This window comes from Gopherus flavomarginatus, chromosome 22 (assembly GCF_025201925.1).
Source record: "Gopherus flavomarginatus isolate rGopFla2 chromosome 22, rGopFla2.mat.asm, whole genome shotgun sequence".
Classification (NCBI taxonomy): Eukaryota; Metazoa; Chordata; order Testudines; family Testudinidae; genus Gopherus; species Gopherus flavomarginatus.
The window spans coordinates 49,791-72,567 of record NC_066638.1 but is presented as its reverse complement, the minus strand read 5'-3'; the positions used below and the strand labels follow the sequence as shown (position 1 = coordinate 72,567).

The 22,777-nt window shown below is 42.2% G+C and overlaps 1 protein-coding gene and 1 long non-coding RNA gene across 2 annotated transcripts; one reads left to right on the top strand and one right to left on the bottom strand.

The window, feature by feature from the left end:
- The first annotated feature begins 50 nt into the window (after window positions 1–50).
- Window positions 51–21,807, top strand: LOC127039271 (uncharacterized). The gene is made up of 3 exons (XR_007770931.1): window positions 51–287; window positions 17,602–17,663; window positions 21,115–21,807. It is a non-coding gene; the product is annotated as an uncharacterized LOC127039271 (long non-coding RNA).
- GJA9 (gap junction protein alpha 9) lies at window positions 8,271–11,565 on the bottom strand. Its single transcript, XM_050932659.1, has one exon. It carries the CDS (start codon window positions 11,240–11,242, stop codon window positions 9,671–9,673), a length of 1,572 nt encoding a protein of 523 aa, XP_050788616.1. The 5' UTR covers window positions 11,243–11,565; the 3' UTR covers window positions 8,271–9,670.
- Window positions 21,808–22,777: the final 970 nt, after the last annotated feature.

Here is a 22,777-nt window from a genome sequence, read left to right as displayed (position 1 = left end):
TTCTCCCTGCCCCTCAGCTCCCTTCTCCCCTCAGGCCGTGCCCACCCCCCTGGCCACTCAGCTCCCTTCTCCCGCCTTCCCTCAGGCCCTGTCCAGCTCAGCCCCCTTCTCCCCGCCGCCCACTTGGCCAGTCTATCCCCCGGTCAGCTGCCTGTGGCCGAAGCCATTCCCACCCAGTTACCGGCGTGTTAGTCACTCCACGCTGAGACCACCCTGTGGGGCGCTGTGCTCATGGTGCCCCGTGGTTGCGCTCGGAGCGGGAAGGCCAGGTGCTGCCCGGTGTAAAAGTAAGTGCTGGGATACAGCGTCATACAAGTTGCTGCACAGACCCACTGGCTCTGCTGCTACATGGTATGTAAGTCACTGCAGTGGCCAGAGCCTGCAGGACCGGCGCTAGGGGTTTGAGCGCCCTAGGCGGATGGCAATTTTGCCACCCCGCGCGCTGGTCCAGCGGCTCCGGTGGAGCTGCCGCAATGGTGCCTGCGGAGGGTGCGGTGCTCCGTGGCTTCGTTACAGCTGCCGCAGTGATGCCTGCGACCGGTCCACTGGAGCCGCGTGAGCAGCCGACCGTCCGCAGGCACGACTGCGGCAGCTCCACCGGAGCCACCTGCTGCCCCCTCGGGCAAAACGGTGCCCACCAATTATTCTGGTGCCCTAGGCGATTGCCTAGGCTGCCTAAATGGTAGCGCTGGCCCTGAGAGTCTGATAGATGCTCGGTGCTACGCAGTATCCCTGCCAGTGTCAGGGGGCTGCATGTTAGATATGCCCGGCGGCCGCCACTTTGTATCACTGCCAGGGCAGGGGAGCATAAGTTCCTGTCTTGCCTTCTTTAATTCTTCATGATGGGGAAGAAAGCTACAGTACAGTGATCTGAAAAGAAAAGAAGGCGAGGTCCTGTGTGTTTGCTATGGAGTATCTAACAGATTTGCTGCTCAGAATATAAACTGCCCACGAGTGTAAAGGGCTTGTCTACACAGGGAAATTATTGCAAAATAAGCTAGAGCAGTGGTTTTCAACCAAGGGTATGTGTACCCGCTGTGGGTACACAGAAGTCTTCCAGGCCGTGTGTTTACTTGTTTACGCAAGGGCAGCTCTAGGGATTTTGCCGCCCCAAGCACGGCAGGCAGGCTGCCTTCGGTGGTTTGTCTGCGGAGGATCCGCTGGTCCTATGAAGCTGCGGGATCAGCGGACCCTGCGCAGGCAAGCCGCTGGAGGCAGCCTGCCTGCTGCCCTAGCAGCGCCGGCAGAGCACCTCTCCCTCCGTGGCTTGCCGCCCCAAGCATGCGCTTGGCGTGCTGGGGCCTGGAGCCTCCCCTGTGTCTACATCAGTATTTCTCAACCTGGGGTGAGGAGGTGCGTCAATGGATTTAGGGGGGCTGCAAGCAAGGCAGTTGCCTGGCACTCTACACCACAGGGAGCCCGGTGAAGCCAAGTTATACGCTTTAGCCCCAGGCAGTGGATCTCAGGCTTCAGACTCCTGAATGGGATACAGTGATCAGGAAAGGTTGAGATTAGAATCAATGAGCTACAGTGTGAATTTACAATGCAGTAGCTAGTCCATACTGACTCCCTGTGTGGACATTTATTCTTAGGGCCCTACCAAAATCACAGACATGAAAAATGTGTCACAGAAGAATTACTTGTGTTTTGCTTACAATACTCCTGCTAATATATCCCAGAATGATGTTTGCTTTTTTTGCAACAGTGTTACACTGTTAACTCTCATTAAGCTTGTGATCCACTATGATTCCCAGATCCCTTTCTGCAGTACTCCTTCCTAGGCCGTCATTTCCCATTTTGTATGTGTGCAACTGATTGTTCCTTCCTAAATGGAATACTTTGCATTTGTCCTTATTGAATTTCATCGTATTTACTTCAGATCATTTCTGCAGTTTGTCCAGATCATTTTGAATTTTAATCCTATCTTTCAAAGCACTTGCAACCCCTCCCAGGTTGGTATCGTCCACAAACTTTGTAAGTGTACTCTCTATGCCATTATCTAAATCATTGATGAATATATTGAACAGAACCGGACCTAGAACCAATCCTTGCAGGACCCCACTCATTGTGCCCTTCCAGCATAACTGTGAACCACTGATAACTACTCTCTGCGAATGATTTTCCAACCAGTTATGCACCCACCTTATAGTAGCTCCCTCTAGGTTATATTTCCCTAGTTTGTTTATGAGAAGTTCTTGTGAGACAGTATCAAAAGCCTTACTAAAGTCAAGCTATACCACATCTATCGCTTTCCCCCATCCACAAGGCTTGTTACCCTCTCAAAGAAAGCTATCAGGTTGGTTTGATGCAATTTGTTCTTGACAAATCCATGCTGACTGTTATTTATCACCTTATCTTCTAGGTGTTTGCAAATTTATTGCTTATGTACTCCATTATCTTTCCAGGTACAGACATTAAGCTGACTGGTCTGTAATTCTCTGGGTTGTCCTTATTTCTCTTTTTATAGATGGGCACTATATTTGCCCTTTTTCCAGGCATGTCCTACTTTCTTATTGTCCCTCCATTAAACTTCGCTCTGAACCATTTAGTTATGTTGTTGCATTTAAGACTTAATATTTTACTAACCTTGATTTTTAGGCTTTTGTAGGACATCTTTGGATTAAACTGTGGTTCCTATTTTCTGTAGTCATTTATAAATCATCAATGAACTGAAATGTAAAGAAAACATCAAACAAAAGTAATATTAATGTAAAACATTTTTTAACTAATAGTACAATTCAGGATGCAAAAGTTTTTGAGTAATAATTCAACTTTCACTTACTCATAGTTTTCTCCAGCAGGGCTTAAATTCTCGTAGGATATGTCTACACTGCAGCTGGGAGGTGAGAGTCCCAGCCTGGGTACATGGACTTGAACTAGCTCAGCTCAAGATAGCATACTAAAAATAGTAAAAGCAGCAAAGAATCCTGTGGCACCTTATAGACTAACAGACGTTTTGGAGCATGAGCTTTCGTGGGTGAATACCCACTTCGTCAGATGTTGCATCTGACGAAGTGGGTATTCACCCACGAAAGCTCATGCTCCAAAACGTCTGTTAGTCTATAAGGTGCCACAGGATTCTTTGCTGCTTTTACAGATCCAAACTAACATGGCTACCCCTCTGATACTAAAAATAGTAGTGTGGGCATAGTGGGACATATTCGTATATAAGATAAATTATTTAATTGGCATCACAGAGGCTTTGTGGGCAGGGCTGGCTTTAGCAAGTGCGGGGCCCAATTCGAACAGTTTCGATGGGGCCCCGGCAGGGATGACTTAAAAAGAAAAAAACCAAAAAAAAAACCAAAACCCCTTTCATTTCTTCCATGTATTATTTACTTTCTATGACTGTATACATAATAACAAAATTATATATTACATACATTACATCATATTGTATATGGCTCTTTTCTTACTCCCACTTGGGTACTTTCTACCAATATCTCTTAATCTCTTGCCCATATTGACAGAAGTCACCATATTCTAAAAGAATATTAATTATAGATTTTCACTTTCATATTAGGAAAATAATTTATGTTTCGATAGTTGTACAACTGATTTTCTTCAATAATGTTTATTTTATGCCTCCTCTTTCCCCTCAGCACCGCCCGCCTCACAGAAACAAACCCTCCTTCCTCAGCGCCACCCTGTCAAAACAGCTGTGGGCCAAAGAGGAAGGTTTGGGGGGAGGGGAAGAGAAACGGCACACATAGGCAAAAAGAAGTATTCCATTCTATTCATCCGAAGAAGTGGGCTGTAGCCCATGAAAGCTTATGTTGAAATAAATTTGTTAGTCTCTAAGGTGCCACAATTACTCCTGTTCTTTTTGCAGATACAGACTAACACGGCTGCTACTCTGAAACCTGGCACACACAGAGTGACCAGATCACAGCAGTAAAATAGGACCCACCCCCTCCCCACTCGGCCCCACCATCACACCCCTGTTCACACCCTAGTCCCCCGCTGACTTGCTGCGTTCCTCCTAGTCAGTCCCCCACCCACCACTCGCCTCCTTTCACTTTCTCCCTCCCCTGCCAGAAACCCCCATGCCTGCCCCTAGAACCCCTGCTGGCTCACTGCTTGCGTCTTTGCCCACCTGCTGCTTGCCCACCCGCTTGCCCCCGACTCGCCGCTGCACCCCCCCCCGAGTATATAGCCTCATTGAGAGACCCAGGGGTCACTATATTACTGCACACAGCAGTCAATGCAGTTGTAGATAAATCTCTGCATTATGCATTTTTGTATAACTTTTACATGACTTTGTATTGAACCTTGGTAATTTGTTATAGCGGGCCCCTAAGGTAGTATATAAGGTAAAAGAAAAATGTCCTTTTGCTAGAAGTAGAATAAGATCTTTCCTCCACTTTGTAATCAGTTGCCCTATTGAATGAATGAGATGTGAATGAGGAAGGTGTGGAAGGCAGGCACCTTCAGACAGCTGCAACCCTTGGAGAGGGGCTGGGAGCCAGACCAAGGAGCTTTGCCCAGGGCTCAGTGGGATGGAATTTGGGTGCTGGGTGCAGGCTCCGGGCTGGGGCACGGGGTGGGGTGCAGGAAGGGTGGAGGGGTGCAGGCTCTGGGAGGGAGTGTGGAGGGGTGGGTGCAGGCTTTGGGACAGAGTTTGGGAGCTTGAGGGGGGTGCTGGGGGGAAGGGACTGCCATGTGGCTTCCTTCCTCCCCTGATGCCCCTCATCATAGCCTCAGTGGGGGATGGAGCTGCCCCTTCCCCAGTGTTTGCAGGAGTGGTGGCTGGGGGAAAACCCAGTCAAACTCTGGTTTTACTCTTTTGCTGATGGGTCACTTAAACCCCTTACAAACTCCTTCCCGCCTCTCTCACTCTCCTTTTCTACTGGGCTTGTTTGATCTTTTCGGTGGAGCCAGATGAAAACCACAAACTCCAGTGAAAGCAACAGGCTGGAAGACTAGACTGAACCCACCACCCAGCCAAGTCCATCCCAGAGCCCAGGACTGAGGTCAATGTCCCCCAACCCCCAGGCCACCTGTTTCCACTCCTGGCCTCTCCCAGCGCTGCCAGTGATTCTGTGTGGCTGCATCGGGTGGGATTTCAAGCGGACCCCTCAACCCCCCGCTAAATTCACCTGTTTTGCAACCACTCTGCACCAAAACCACCTTCCTTCCCTGCCCTAGAGCTGCTGGATGGTTCGAAAGCTGAGCTGGGCATTTGATTGATCTTGAATATTATCATGCCCCCACCCAAAAAACCTTAATATCCACACAGCTTTGGGGGGGCTATTCGCCCCCCCCCCCCGCCGGTCTATTTTATTGTTGCAGGACAAATGAAGGAGCCATAGTTTAATGGAAATATTCAGCCCCTACAGCGGTCTTGCAGCAGGGAAAACAGAGTTGATGGGAAGGGAACTGGTTTGGATAGGAGCCCCCATCCCCTTCCTTTGCAAAATAGTTTGGAGAGGGAATCAGATCACGCTGTGCCTCAGTTTCCCCTTCTGCAGGGAGATGGAGGGGAGATAAAAGTCTCAGCCTGCCGTGCCATGTTGCAGACCTTTCGCATTCTCCTCTCACTGTATTTGATTTCCTCCTCCAAACCTCCCTCTCTCTCTCACCTGGAGTTCACAGCACTAAGTACCGGCTGGGGGCTTTTTTTGTTCTCCCACTGAATGACAGCAGATGCACCAGTAACTTTACTAGGTAGAAGTTTAGTGACCACATTAGGGCCATAGCCTCCCCACTCCCAGCATTGGGCCAACTGCCTTCATCATTTTCCTGTTTGCTTGTATTGTTATTGATGGCAGATCTGATATGGATTGAGGCGTGTATATAGACCTGCCTTTGCAGGCTCAGTCCTGGCCAAGCATTCGAAATAAATTGCCCTGAGTTTCAGAAGCACTGATAACCTTAGAGTTCCCTCAGACATCGGGGAACTGCTGGTGCTCAGCATCTCTGAAAATCAGGCCCAGAAGGACACTGACACCTCTGCCTTGGGCCAGAGCTCTCTGAGTAACGGACTTCAGCAGCAATTGGCGTGGGGCAGAGTAAAGCAACCAGGATGGTCATGAAGGAGGCTGGAATTCTGTCCTTGCCTCACACCCGTGGGGAAGACAGGCCTTCAGACACCCCCTCCCGCCTGCATTGCACTTTCCAGCCCAGGAGCAAGCAGGGCCGGCTCTGGCATTTTTGCCACCCCAAGCAACAAAAAAAAAGGGAGGGCGAGTGGCAAAGCAGGGGAGGGGGAATACAGCACAGCTGGAGCGGCAAAGCAGGGGGGAAAAAATGGAGTGGCAAAGCGGGGGGAGGGACAAAACAAAAAAACGACGCGGCTGGAGCGGCAAAGTGGCGGTGGGGGGGGACGGCGCGGCTGGCAAAGCAGGGAAAAAAACAAAACAAAAAAACCCTACAGGGTGGCCAGAGCCAGGGGGCAGGGGGACTCCCCATGCTGCAGACGTGCAGCGGAGTGCGCGCCCAGTCTAATGGGGGGAGGAGGAGAGAGAGAAGGGGGGCAGCCAGAGCTTCAGCGGGACGCTCGCCCGGCAGCCCCAATCGCCGTGCCGCCTGCCAGGAGGACTCTGCGCCACCCCCGTCGGCTCGGAGGAAAGGACGCAGGCTTCCCTGCCGAGTTTGCTGCAGGGCAGTCCCCTCCTCTGCCCCTTACAGGGAGGCCGGATCAGGGAACAAAAAAAAAAAACCTGCCATGCTGCCCCGTAGAATCTGCCGCCCCAAGCAGGCGCTTGCTCGGCTGGTGCCTGGAGCCAGCCCTGGGAGCAAGGGACCATTTCACACCTTAGCACTGGGGGGGAGCTGAAGCCCAGAATGGGGACGTAACTTGCCTGAAGTCATCCAGTGAGTTGATGCCAGAGTGGAGAATAGAAGCCAGATCCCGACTCCCAGCTCTGTGCTCTGATCCCCAAAACAGCCCTTTCCAGATCCATGGGGGGTGGGGGCAAGAGGGACTCTAGCCACGTGAAGGAGACCCAAGGCCATTTATTTTCATTAAATATGTCGACTAAATATTGAAATTAATAAATTTTCAAGATGAACATGTATTAATTCTAATGAACAATGCCACATTATGCAGTATTCATTTTTATAAGTTTATAACAAGCGAAGCTTCGGGGGGAGAAAAGAGGGGGACGCAAGGTGGAAGTTTCGCCTAAGGTGCAAAATATCCTTGCATTGGCCCTGCTTTCAGACATATGTTTCTATAATCTTAAAGGCCTGATCGAAAGCCCATTGAGGTCAATTGAAACGTTCTTATTGATTTCAGTATTCTTTGGATCAGATCTCAAACATGGTTTCACAAGACTTAAATGCAATGCTTTCCTCCGCTATATAAAAAAAAAATCATTCCCATATGAACACACAAATAGATGAACTTTGACACTTGAGATGGAAATAGTGTTCGCTTCAATATGATCATGACCAGGTTTGAATAATAATTTGAATTAATATTAATGAAGTTATACATGACTGAAATATCTCCACCACTGTGGGGAGTAGGTTTCAGCTGGAGAGCTCCATGCAGGAGGAACCAAAGAATTATGCACACTCAAATACCTTGCAAAAAACAGTGCTTTGCCCTCAGTTTCACCATCTTTAAAATGGGGATAATATATATCTCCTTTGTAAAGTGCTTTGCGGTATACTGATGAAAGGCATTATAAAATCCAGAAATCATTATTAATCATTAGCAGAACTAGGACAACATACTGGATGTGAAGATAACACCCATATTTTATTGTTGGGTCTTTCAACAATTTCTGTTGCATTCTGCCATATTCTGCAAATTCTTAAGTTTTAATGTTAGCTAAATTTCATGTTTGTTTTTCTATTGAAAAGATACTGTCATTACTATAAAAGCAGCAAAGAATCCTGTGGCACCTTATAGACTAACAGACGTTTTGGAGCATGAGCTTTCGTGGGTGAATACCCACTTCCTCAGATGCATGCTCCAAAACGTCTGTTAGTCTATAAGGTGCCACAGGATTCTTTGCTGCTTTTACAGATCCAGACTAACACGGCTACCCCTCTGATACTTGTCATTACTATGTGACACATTCTTGCAGTAAACTATCTCCAAACAGAAGCAGCAGGATATAAATTCTTTAACAGACTTCTGCATAATTCAGTGAACTGAGATATTAAGTTCAAAGCCCAATCGGAACCATTTAAAAAGTAACATTATTGCTATTTATGTATTATTTATACAGTGCAAAAGGAGTGCATTAAGCAGAGGCATTTTTTCTTTTAAAAATCAGAAAACTGAATGCAAAACACATACATTATTGCAAATATAAGTATTCCCAATTAAAATTTTAAAAGTCAGAAAATGCAAAAGTTAAGATTACTACATGATTGTTAATGGAACATATTACACATCCTGTATATGGTAAGGTAGTTATTTAGGAATATCAATAGAATAACATACAACTATGTATTTACCTCAGATGCTAAAGTGATAGACACCAAAGAAAAGCCTAAGGTAGATAGATTTAACAAGATACACAAGAATAGTAAATACTTCACCATGTGCAACATGCCTAATGTTAAAAGAAAAATGACTTTTCAATTTCCTAGCTTTTGTTTTTTTTTTTCCTTGTTTTAACCTTGATGTTGCACTATCAGTTATGGAAATATTGCTCAAAACTGTGAATTTAACTCAAGGAGGCACAGAGGAAAGCGTGTGTGGCCTGTTCTAGGGGTGAAAGAGCAGAGCAGTTGTCCTGGGCACCAATTGTCCTGGGCGCTGTATCACCACTTGGCTTTTCCAGTTTTTTTTTTTTTTCGGGGGGGGGAGGGTTGTTGCTTTGCTTTTGTTTTTTCGATGCTCCATTGCTTAGGCAGAGAGGGTGCTGAAAACATTTCCCACCCTGGCCAGCCAAACAACTGGGGCTGCTCCCTGGGAGCATGCAGGCTACGTGGAATAGTGCTCACTTCTCCCTATCCTCACATAAACCCTTTTATATTTCACAGGTGCTTCGTGGAATGTGGGTTCCACAGATCTAGAGAGGGGGCAGTGGAGGTCCATTCTTTTCAGTATTTTCCCACTAAAACAAAACAAACAGAAAATACATGTTCTCCATCTCTGATGTGGAACTCCCACTAAGGTGCTTTTCAGAGGGAACTGCAGCAAGCAAATGTATCCCTGTCAGCACAGTCCCCCTGGCATGGAGCTATGTGGGAGTGAGGCTGAAAAGAGGCAATGAAGAGGCACAAGGCCTCCACACAAAAGTGGCTCCTGTCTCCATCACTTCTTCCCTCCGCCCCCCCCAAAAAAAAATTGCAGTGATCTATAGATTTTTGAGGCTGAACTTGGATGGACTTGATACAGGAATTACTGGGTTAAATTAAAAGTTACTTTGACATCTGTTTGCTTTAGGAACAGGAAAGATATTGAGGATATCTGCTCTATTAGATTTTAAGTCATCTTAATAATTATCTGCTCTATTAGATTTAATAAAAAGATGACAAAATCCAATAGAGCAAATAATTTTTTATTATCAATTTCTCATTTTAGGAGTTCTTAACTACTGCACAAGGGTGCATAGTTCTTTGCATTACCTCCATGAAAGCGCTGATGAAAGTTGATTAACGTAACTACAATTACAAATAGGTATAATTCATGTGACAGTGTCCAATAATGCCACTGTGTCCCAAAGTGCTCATTCATGTAACATATAGGTAAGGTAACAAACTCTTAGATCTGAAGATCAGAGGGAGCACGCCTGCTGCTGGCATTACTTGCCAATGACATTCGCCGAGAAGGAGAGAAAGCCTGAGGACTTTCACAATTTCTGCTCTGTTTGGATTCTGAGCTCAGCTCACTTAGAGAATCAGGAGCGTCTGGTCTGCCAATTTTTCTTAGGTCAGTCTTGGAAAGGTCTTGGGTTCTGTTTCCACTTAAGTTGTCTTGTCCTCGGTTGCTGCTCATGGAAGGAGAATCTGTTGGAGACCCTTCACTCTCAACTACTGTAGAGCAGTTCCATGGGGAACTGACTCCACAAAGCTTTCGAGCACAGTTAATTGAAATAGGAGAAGTCATATCAGGTTGCAATGAACTTCCAGGTGGCAGTTCAGCTAGGCTTCCCAAGTACAGACCTGAAGCAGCAACTAGATTAGAATGCATGCCACTGAGGCAATGTTTCTTTTCATCTTGTTGCTGACTACCATTAATCTCTGTCCCAAATACCTTGCTTAAGCCTTCATTATTATTTGAGCTGGTATTTCGAGGATGACGGTCCAAAGTATTAGACGTTTGCATCTCATCTGGCAATTTACTTTCTTTTTCATCATGCATGTGATTGTTGCTATTTTCAGTATGGTTGTTTTTAACAGATTGGAATGCAGAAGATGAATTTTGAACATCATGGCCTGCCATGTAAGTTTGTTTTTCTATTAACATTGTATAACTACTAGGGGCAGAAGGGAGAGTTTTTTGTGGAGTTGCGGATGTTCCCATACAAGGGTGGGGTATTACAGAGTTTTTCTTGGATTTACTTACATAGAAATCATCAAAGTCATCCCTGTTTTTATCAGGTCCACAAAGTCCCTTTTTAATTTTTTTGACCCCTAGATGGACAATTTCTAAGATGTTTAAAAACAATGATACAATTGCTATTGATTGCATAAATAACAGGAACACTGTCTTTTCTGTTGGTCTTGATATAAAGCAGTCAACTATGTTTGGACATGGCTCTCTCTGACATTTATAAAGAGGATTGAGCTGAAAACCATAAAGAAGATATTGGCCAATCATAAACGCAACTTCAACTGCAGATCTAGTAAAAATATGTATCACATAAGTGCAGAGCAAGGAGCCTCTCAGGGGTGCTTTGTTGAGCTTTCTTTGCTCCAGTTGCCGGAGTTCTCGCTCCAGTCTTTTCCGATCTTCAGTCATTTCTAGTTCAGTTCCTTCAAGTTCCATTCTTACTTGTGCCTTCTTCTTTTGTCTCTCTTTTTCTAAGGCTCTTAGTCTGTATAAAGCATGGCCCATATAGACCAAGGAAGGTGAAGATACAAATATAACTTGCAAGACCCAGTATCTTATGAGAGAGATAGGAAAGGCCTGGTCGTAGCAAACATTTCTGCAGCCAGGTTGCTCTGTATTGCATATGAATTCTGACTGCTCATCATTCCAGACATCTTCAGCTGCCACACCTAGGACAAGCATTCGAAATATGAAAAGGATAGTTAACCAGACCTTTCCAATAATAGTGGAATGAATGTGGACCTCCTCCAAGATGCCTCCAAGAAAATTCCAGTCTCCCATGGTTACTCTGCCATCTTAGCACTAAAGGCCATGAAAGATAAACATAAGATATTGTCACAGTTGCAGCCCTTCTATACTATATTACACAAAAGCTGACACTGATTCTCTCACATTCAAAACATAGTAACCAAGCTCATAAAGAGCATCACTCTTTCATTAACAGCTGAGATTTTAATATCTCAGGTACAACATTAATACAGTGATGTTTTCTAGCTTTTTTTCTTCAAATTAAAAATAAAAATTACCTTAGTAGGGCCCAGATCTTACGTGGTACTAAGCATCCTCAGTTTCCATTGAAGTCAATGGAAGTTTAGGTGCTTGGACCTTTGCAGAATTGGGTCCTTACTGAGGTTATTAAAGTCTAGTAGATATGCCTTTAATAATTAGTTAATATCTAAAGTAAGTATAGAAAAAATCTCAAATCTACATAAATTGTATACTGGGGAATGTTACTTCTGAACTTTCTTGGATATTGCTTATGCCTACCAAGGCACATAACAGAGAAATCAGAAGAGCTACGAAGAGGGTTGAAAGCCACAAAATCAGGAAGCTTTTAGCTAGTATAAATAAACGTCAAACATAGTATACTGGATTTAAAAGAAACCTGCAGTGATTAGTTATACTTCCTTTGATTAGTTATAGTTCCCTTGATAGTTAATAAAACATTATTATTTAGTGAATATGTTTAATGGATTTTTCAGAACATTTTCTAGAAATACCTGTCACTGTCCCATTAGGCTGATAGCTAAGAATGACCTCTCAGATGGATTTTTTTTTTAGAAGTTATGCTTCTCAGCAGTAGCTTCACCCTGAAGAAGCCTGGAATAGTATGCATGGCTTCTCTTCACATACCAGAGCTATTATTTTCTAAAAGTCGTTTGACCTGAAAAACAGCTCTGGGTGGCTCAAAAGCTTGTCTCTCTCACCAGAAAAAGTTGGTCCAATAAAAGATATTACCTCTGTCATGTGGACCATTGTCATTTATGGTGAAAGGCAAATCACTCATGTAAAGCCTAAACAAACAGGATTTACAAAGGATTTTCACAAGCGACCTACAAAGATTTGGTGAGGCCCAGTGGTCTCACCCATGCCCTTCCTTCATCTCACTAGGAACCATCTCCCACATGCTCTGTGGAGACAGCCACTGTGGCACACCGCTCCATTGCATTCAAAGGACTGTGGAACCCTTTTATGGCTTCTTTGTAGTCTTGTTATCCTACATCATAGATATGCCAAAGCAGTATCACTGTGCCTTGGATTGTGCACTCTTGTGAAGGCTACTAGACTTTCCTTCTGTATGAGTAAATAGGTGAAGACATTTTCAGGTCCTGGTTTTCAGAATTGTTGAGCACCAACAACTGCAGCTGAAGTCAATGGGAGTTGCAGTTTTTCAAGTACATCAGAAAATCTGGCCCCCACTGACTGTCTCACACAGTGAAGGTTTATTTATTATTATACTAATAATTATACCATAATTTCAGATAGATCTCCTTTGCTCAGTTACATTAGTATCTGATATAAATATTACATATAATCAGTGAATAAGTGGTACATAATGAGAACTGTGGTCATGGTTTATTAAAATAAATATTTTAAGTAAAAATATACTGAAAAACTGCCAGCACTTGCTTAAATGTTTATAGTAAAATAAAGTTTAAAGCTGGTAATATTTCCATTAAATCACAAGACTTGCATTTAGTACAGAGAGGTGTTTTTGCTGCTTTCTGTTTTACAGTGAAATATCCTGAAAATACCTGATAGGATTATTTATATTTTTTAACATATGTATTGAATATTATGCAATATGTTGACAAAGATAAGCTGTTTTACTGTGTTTTTGTAGGAATAAAAGATAAGTAATTATGCTGATAGCATTAATGTAAAATATGCTGCAAGTATAATTTAATAGGCTCCTGTTATACTAAAAACACTTGTAGTAACACGGGTGCAGGAGATATTTTATACAGTAAGCGAGCCTGCTAGAGGTAAACAATATAATTTTAATTGGTTATTAACTGGATGAAAGAAATACCAATAATTAAAACATACCTTTCTTGACTAAAATGTGCCAAGTAAGAACACTATGGTATCCAATAAAAAGTCACATCCTCTGTCATCTTTCAGCCGTCTCAGAGATTTTCCAAAACACCAAAGAGAGCTTCTTCCACTGCTGGAGGATTTAATGGAGTTCAAGCCTTGTGCATTGAACTTATAGTCAGGAAAAAAATCAATTTGTTGTTCAGTCTGCTGTGGCTTCTAGCAAAATTTAACTATGACCAAAATTAACCTGATGCAATGAAACAAACTTTCCCAATAGCCAGAAATGCAAAACTCTAGGAGTCTAGGCTCCTTCCCTCTTCCTCCCCCAGCCCCATATTTTTTTTTTTTTTTTTTTTGGTAATTCAGGACAACCTTAGTCCTCGAGAGAAAAATAAACTATTTCTTTTATAGTTTTTTTTAAATCATATTGCATTTATACTGCATGTGTTGACTCTGTCTCCAACAAGTTATTTCCAGTTTAAATGATCCAACACTGCTAATTTAAAACAACTATATATTTTACTCATAGAGAGGCAAATACTGAGGGGTCTGGATATAGACAAATTCAAATTCATTAGACCTGGTGGGAGTTTGTCCAAGTAAGAACTGCTGGACAACCAAGTATTTGAATGCCCAGGCTATGGAAAGACCAACAGGAGGGGCTTATCAGTGGGGAAGAGTATTTTACCAGGCTCCCCTTTTGGAGTTTTCTTCCAGAGTCTCCCATCAGAGGGGTAGGGTTTGACCTCAAGAAGAAGCAGTGGGTCCAAATTCCATCTGTGAGTCTCGGCAGATCCCTTGGAGGCCATCAGTGGTTGGCACAACATTAAAAATGTAGGCAGAGACAGAAGGCACAGGATCACTGGTGCAGAAGCTCTATGCCTCCACATCCTTGGGAACCTGCTGGTTTTCTTGACAGTGCAGCTCCATTAGTTCTGGGGACAGTGGTGGCTGATCTTCCCACACAGAAGACTTGCATGCAGCATGGATTTCCATGTGTACAAATATAAGGAAATGATCAGTCTCTGAGTAAGGCGCTCAGGGCCTTGCCTATAGGCTTTTAACACCTTTGGTCAAAATTCTGTCATTTTAATAACCAAATTTAAAGATTATCTTTAATCTCAGAGGAGTAAGGAAGAGCAATATTATTGTTATATATAGTGCCAGACACCAAAGTTGATTATTTTTTAGGAAACTTGCTTGTTTTCACGTGTGTTGGAAATTCTGATGGATCTCTGTGGCTACACAAGCACAACTGTGGCACAGAAAGGGTCTGACTGGTTCTCTTAACTAAGAGGGCTATCTGAGATTCAATTTAAAAAAAAACAACACACATTCTAGAAAATAAAGTTATCATTCAATTGCAGATGATTCATTCCTTATAACTGGTGAGCAATATCATCTTTCAGGTTTTATATATATGTATAAACACTATTTTTATAAGGCAATTCAGCCTTATTTACTTGGTGGAATGGTAGTCTGGACCTAATGATGTGAGTATTTACATTTATTTTCCTGGGGTCTTGTGACAGGATTGCCTCTGCAGCATCCCCTTGTGGCCCATAAGGGCACAATACCCAATTGTTGGTCTGCGTCACTGTCTCTATGAGGTTTAAGGTAGTAGTGCTCTGGCGTTCTGCCCAGGCACATTTCAGTCCTACCCCTTTTAGAATGTTACGGTCCAAGTGAAATCAGTAAACAAACCAAAAGCCACAACTCAAAACAAGGTCATCTGACATACCTTTGAGGGGATCCTGCCTCAAAAGTCTGTGCTTCCACTGATCCCTATGGGTCTGATCATCCCTACTTGACAGGGACTTATCTGTTCAGCAATCTAAATGTCTGGGCTGCAACCAGGCTTCTCTTCCATCAAGAGAAGCAGAGCTCTGCTTTCTTTCCTGGTCAGCCCTGAGCTAGGCTGAGGCCTGGTCTAATCTACAGAGTTAAATCAACACAAGATCGCTTATGTCAACCTAATTATGTCAGCGTGTATGCTAGAATGCTGCTTCTGTTGAAGTAAGGCCCCTCCTGCACTGATTACATAACTCCACTTCCATGAGAGGTGCAGCACATATGCTGATGTAGTTAGGGTGACACAGTGACTGTGTAGACACTGGGTTACTTACATCACCTGTTGGCTGTTATCCCTGAGTGGATTGCTGGAGACCCCCCACCCCTGGCTGACAACCTAAGCTGTCAGCTGGGCGCAGGCTCACAGCTGGGCTCCGCCCCAGTGCTGATACCCCAGAGATGCTGGGCTTCCACTGTCAGTGTCCCACAATGCTCCACTTCAACTGGTGGAAGGACTCCTGGTGAGGATGTGCACCACTGACAGAAGGAGCAGGTGTGGCCACAAACCACCACTTTAATTACTGTGGTGGCTCTATGTCGACTTACCGTAAGTGGACTTAATTTTATAGTGTAGGCAAGCCCTCAGTCCCATCCTTTTAACTCCCCTCTCCATGCCTGACATATGCTACAGGTGTAGGGGGACAGGGCCAACTGAGACCACAGGCTCTCCTTAACCATCTCATGGCCAATGTGGGGGGTCTCTGCCCCATCACAGAACAGTTCATCAAAACACATTTACTTGGGCATATATCTCTTTGGATTTATTCATTCCTTGATATTCATCACTGTATAAATATAAAGCTATGGCCATTAAAGCATTAAATTTAGGCTGAATTTCAATCTGTTCACATATATAGGTGGCAAACACTCAGCTTGACTGTACAAAAGCTACATGTGCAAATACTAAGTTCTGTATAACTTAAAACAATGCAGCATCAGTCAGAACCCTACAGTCACCTTCTCAACCGCCTTACAAAGCCAAGATAACAAACCAACACCCTCCTCCTCTGCCCCCTCCCACAATGTGTTACCTTATCTTTTCCAGCTCTGTTCTTCTCATCCTTTCACCTTATGCTCCTTCCTTCCCTCCTCCTTTCTTGTCAGTGTACTATTTACCTCTTTAGAAGCAAATTGGTCTTTTTACTGTCTCTATTTATTCCCCTTTGCCTCGTTGGCCAGGTCAGTATTTTTATTTTTAAACGTTCAAGTCATTATCATTCCACCTTGGTCTTCAGGTGCAGCAACAATGAAACTCATGCAACCAAGAGTTGGATTTGGTCTGTAAACAGGAAAGAGGAGAAAAGAGCTCCCCTTTCCTCAATACTGCAGCTTACCCCCATGTTAACACCATGTACCTGGAGTTCCAATGTACTAAACATAACATATTTAAATACATTGTTCAACTGTAAAAGTTATATATAAATTATATAAACACAAGAAGGCTGGGTCACTCCAGTACATTAGGAGCAACTACCTTTCTTCAGGACCATCTATATCTATACACAGACCCTCCAGCTCCATAACTGCTCACATGGGAAAGCCTTATTGTTTGTTTGTTTTGTTTTTTAAGAATCCTCAGCTTCATACGCTTTGCCTCACATCAGTTTGCCTCCTGCTGCAGAGAAGTCCTGACAATCAGGTAAACCCTTTTTGTCTTAGTGATGATCATAAATCTTCATGAGATATGCTAAAAAAACTGAGGTATCAAGAGGCAAAACAACTTATGCAAGGTCACAAAGAATCTGTAGCAGAACTGGGAATAGAACCCAAATACGCCTCATTCCCAGTCCTAGTGCCTTAAGCACAAGATTATATTGCCACTCTGCAGAGGCTGATAGACAGGGAGAGCTGGCAGCTGTTGGAGCAGAGATTGCATCCTCTGTGTAGGCAGTCTGCCTTCAAGTTAACAGAGAGACTACTTTTTAACAAATACTTCTCTCATAAGAGTCTCACAAGGACAGAAGGATTTCAGAGCCCAACATCTCATGAGTAAATCACTCGTTGGCAGAGTTAGAACTGTTGGGGCATACCTAGACTTTAAACTGAGGCCATTACAATGTCCTGAAGGGGTATGTGTGTGGGAGTCTCTCTCTGAAATATTGTTTTCAAAGCACTTAAATATGTTGGGCCAAGTAGACTCAACTCTATTTCCATTTCCAATTCTAACTCTATTTCCAACTCTGTTTTGGAAAAGATGGTATCTTCGGGCTCTTGCCTTCAGAAACACTCATATTTAGCAGATTGATGCAAAAATGTATCTTTTTTTTTCCTTAAAATCTATGGAACAGGAAAAAATAAAATTTGTCAGTTTTGTATACAATGCTTTTTCCTGCAGCTGGCCAGGTCAGAACAGTGCCCCAATGTGGTGTATCGCTAAGCAAGCCTGGAAACATGTAACTGCACTATTAGAACAATATAGTTGAGACCTGTAATATGGTATCTGGCAATACAATTCTACTTTGTTTTAGGCCCATCAGTTCATTGTAAAATCACAGAATAAATTTCTGATACAAATGGTGCCATGAACGGGGTAAGTAAGCTTCCTGTGCTGAAACCCATGAACCACTAATCAATAGCCTGTCATTCTGGCACAGAGTATCAATCAATCGGTCATGTCCGATTTCATAGTTAAATGAAACCTTGTCCCAATGTAATCAGTCATTCCTACAAGCACCAGAAAGTCCCTGTGACACTTTTCTGGTTTAACCAGGATATGCAGGGTGAGCTGCTACCCCCTGCTTATAATGTGAAGGAGTCTTGTCTGTGCCCACCAAGGGAAATGCTCTCAAAGCTACCAGCTGCAGGCAACACAAACACTGTCTCCATTCCAGGCTTGCACAAACCCTGCTTTTTTCCTAGGCACAGTAGAAATTTACATACCCCACATGGTTACACTCATGTGCCCTGTCCCTTACACTGCAGACACCTGCAATGTACACCAATCCACTCCACCATGGAAGCAGTGAACCTGACTTTACCAGCTTCACCTTAGTTCAACACTCTCTCCTTAGGACAAGACACTTAGACATGTCTGTAGTAAAACCAAATTTAAATGTATTTAATAATGCTTGAGTTAAAGATTCAAATAGATTCAAGTAAAAGGATTTGGAAATATAAGATTACAAGTAAAAGAAAAAAAGAAAAAATCCAGAACCTATACTTACTAACATATTACTTCCCTGTCTAATAAAGTGTTTCTCACCCAATGGTCAGTCCATACAGCACTTGTCCAGTCCAGAAAGCTGAAATCCACTTTTCATGACACTCATGCTGGCAGAGTATCTTGTCTGTAATGGATAAAATTTTGTGTCCTTTTTCATTCTCTTATACAGTGCCAGACTTTTCTCTCTCTTCATAATCAGAGTATTTAATTAACTTCAGCTCAATCCTCATGGCCTCACATTCAGTCTTTTTTATGTGGGGGAGGGGAAAGAGGGAAGCTGGGTTCTTTTATCTTTGTCAAAGCTCAAGCTTGCATCTGCTGTGAACTATACAAACAGGGCTGGGCAGGGTCAACAGATGTTAACTGTTCTCAGTGTTGAGTCAGCCCCACACCAATGTGATTATAGTTCAGGGTAAACATATTGTTCGGTTAGGGCTCTATAGTACAAACTGATCACCAAACTAAAATACACTACAGCTTTGTTCTATACAGCACAATTCATACAAATGGTATGCCAAATGCTTATGGAGATAACCAGTAAAAGATAGTTGACAAGATGTGATGTAATTAGAACACCAAGACATACTTAAATTGGTAATTAAGTTTTAATTGTAAGCTCTTTGGGATACTGTTATGTACTATGTTTGTAAAGTGCCAGGCACAAAGGGGCCCTCACCTATTTGACCGGAGGATGCTACTGTTATATAAACATTAAATAATAATGCCACTAATAAGGAAAAGTAAGTTGAGAGGTGCAGTCAAGGATGAAGGGAGATTTTAGGATAGAATGGGCCCTAGTAGAATTTAGGGCGGTCAATTAATTGCAGTTGATGCATGCAATTAATGCAGAACAAATTTACTAGATTTAAAAAATAGTCACAATCAGTTTTAATTGCTCTGTTAATAACAGAATACGAATGTACATTTATTATAAATACTTTGGATGTTTTTCTACATTTTCAATATATTGATTTCAATTACAACACGGAATATAAAGTTTACAATGTAACCTATTTTTATTTTTGATTACAAATATTTGCACTGAAAAAAAAGAAAAACAAATGTATTTTTCAATCCACCTCATACAAGTCCACTCAGTCTTACTTCTTGTTCAGCCAATAGCTAAGACAAACAAGTTTGTTTACATTTACAGGAGATAATGCTGCCCCCTTCTTATTTATGATGTCACCTGAAAGTGAGAACAGGGGTTCGCATGGCACTATTGTAGCTGGCTTTGCAAGTTATTACTTGCCAGATACGCTAAACATTCATATGCTCCTTCATGCTTCAACTTGTAGGCTCTAAAGCTTTACAATGTTTTGTTTTTGACTGCAGTTATGTAAAAGAAATTCTACATTTGTAAGTTGCACTTGCACGATACTGTGAGATGAATTGAAAAATACTAGTTTTTTAATCTTTTTTTAGTGTAAATATTTGTAATCAAAATAATATAAAGTGAGCACTGTATACTTTGTATTTTGTATTGTAGTTGAAACCAATATATCTGAAAATGTCAAAAAATCCAAAATATTTATAATAAATGTAACTTGGCATTCTATTATTGTTTAACAATGCATTTAAAACTACATTTAATCACAACTTTTTTTTTAATCTGATGGTTGAGATTTTTTTGTAATCGTCTGCCAGCCCTACTAGCATACAATTTAATAGGAAACAGTTTCAGTTTGTGGGGTTTCTCCTGAATTCTTCAGTAAAGAGTGCTTGGTTTAACTATTTACAATTACTATAGTTCATATTCTATAGCAAGTTTGCCCCCTCCCCAACACACCTGGCCTGAAGAAACGGTGCCAAACAGCAGCTAGTCTCAACAGGGTGAGGTGCCTCATTTCAGTAGCACAAACCTCGTAACTGAAGGATTCCAGAAGGAGAAGCTGGTCAGAGAGTACTTCACACTGGAGTCTCAAACTATCCCTGTCTTTTGTGGACAAAAGCTCTCCCTCCACCCCAGCATAATGGCCCATTGTATACTCTTCAAAACACTAGAAAAATAACTTCCCCTCATGTGCTATCCACTTAGGAACAAATAATGGAAGTGTAATGTAGAACCAGTATGGTGATGTCCAGGTCCAAACAGGCTAACCATGAAGGATGTCATGGCCATGCTAACTAGATATGCCTGAGCAAGAAGTGGTTTTACTATGTAACCCTCACTGAGTAAGAAATAAATTTTGTTCACCACAAAGGCAAAGGCTCATTCTTTCCAAACACGAAGAGTAAGCACTTGGAGCCATGTTATGACTCAATGGGAAACAGCAGTTGATAGAAACATAGTCAAAACATATGCAGGAAAAAGAATCTGGACTTATGGCAAAATTGCTGTCAGCCCTCACACAGATGACCAACATCTAACAAATGGTCTACACAATTCTCTGTTGAACTATTTGAATTTTATTCAGGTGAGGGGCACAGAGCACCCCTTTTGGGAAGATGCATTTATCTCTCTTTTTTTTTTTTTACTTTCTTTTTGCCCCATGTTCAGTTGTTGAAGCTGTAAGTGAGGGGAAGAAGATCTGCAGCTTCATGATGCATCAACTAATTTTAAACTCCAGTGACCTAGAGATGAACAACTATGTATTCACTTTGCAAGTCCAAGTCACCTTAACCAGTTTTTACCTTTTTGATATAAAAGCTTATCAGACTGTATCAGATACAATTTAAAATTAAAAACTATAAACCACATTGTCCTCATGGAAAAATATTTCTAAAACCAAGAGCTTTTAATTCTTAATCATCAATAGTATGTGCTTTAGAGACAATATTGATTTTTATTTTCTACTGTATTTTGTCTGACCTACAGTGACCATCTAAATGAATAGAAGCACAAATAACCCCAGAGGATGCATGAGTTTTCTTATGGCTGGGAACATTCCTGTCACTTTCTTTGTTGTTCTGGTAAATTTGTAACATTTAAAAAGTATAACTATTGATATGTATGGATATGCATAGAGAGCAAGTATGTATAAAACCAGAGGTACCACATTCCTCCCCTCCCCCACAATTGTTTTTAGATCAGTTCACAAAGCCTGAGGTAACTGCTGATTGGTAGTGAACATTTCTGTGTTTCTGCTTACATAAGCACTGTTTGCAAAAATTGGGTTTGTCCTTCAGATCATCCAAAAGGTCTATAATTCTTCCACAAATCAGAGTTGTTTACTAGTTAGCACAGATTTGGCTACTCTTCATATCTCCTCTTTCTGTGAAAAAGAGCCACAATAAAGAAAGCAGGAAGCCCTTGTATACTTTGTACTCATTAAATGCATAAATTCTCAAAGAAAATTACAGAACAGTGTGCAAGTTATTTAGAAATTTGCTCCAGTAAGTGGACAAAGTCAAGTCACCAAAATGTAAAGAGTCACATCTTTACCAGTAGAAAATTATTAAAGCATGGAGGTCTCAGCATCATATGGGTAAGTCACTATTCTTAAACAAGGAGAAAGTGGCAAATGAAATAGTATCAATTGATGTCAAAGAGGAATAGGTGGGCTCCACAATCTACAATGAATTTTTTCCTTCCAGGAGAAAGAAGGAAGCCAAGTTGGGGGCACTTTCAGAGTGGCTGTTATAGAGGTAGGTAGCTGGGAACCCGGACAATCAGTCTACATCAGGTGCAGCTGTGTTAACTATACTCATCCTCAATAGTTTAGGGAAATTCTCTAATATTTGAAGAGAGAAATTCAGAGCAAAGGGAAATCCTAAATCAGACGAGTCCAGATTAAGATCAAAATCAAGTTACAATGAAAACCATTATCTGTTTAAGCATGTTTTAATTGATAATGGTAGAAGCACAAAACTGCTTTTCCTCAGACAGATGTAGCGTCATGGTTTTGCAAGACTGCATGGAATGCATTGTGTAGTCCACTTTTTGCCCAATCATTGTTCTAGACTCCAGAATTCCATTAAAAGTGTATGTAACCCTCAGGTTGTAAAAATAACTTTGAAATATGAATCAAATGTAATTTGAAGTGTTGTCTTCCTCATTCTACAAACAAACCAATAGCTCTGACAAGTGTCCCCTTTATCTCACTAGGATAACAAGTCTGGATCATAATGGCAATTAAGATGTCAACAACTCTTTCAGTGCTGATAACTTTAGCATAAACATCTAGAGAATGTTCCTGTTCCACAACCACAAACTAGCTTCCATGCCTCCTCAGATGTGTAAACCAAGCTGCCAAAACATCCAACTTCTAGCAATGTGCTGCATTATCAATATATAACTGCGCAGCACACTGAAGACTGCACAATGTAAAATAAAGTTTAATATAAAGATGATGACAATCAGTACAGCAGCATCTTCATGTTCACATTTTTTTTGGCACATAAAACCTGCAATGCTGGAACAGACCAGTGGTCCATCATGTTTTGTACCCTGTCTCTAACAGTGGTCACTTCTGAGTACTTCAGAAGAAGATGCAAGAAACCCTGAAGAAGGCAGTTTTGAAAAACTTGTCCACAATAGT

Coding starts and splice junctions, on each gene's coding strand:
- GJA9 (XM_050932659.1), bottom strand. CDS start 11,242: ATGGGAGACTGGAATTTTCTTGGAGGCATCTTGGAGGAGGTCCACATT.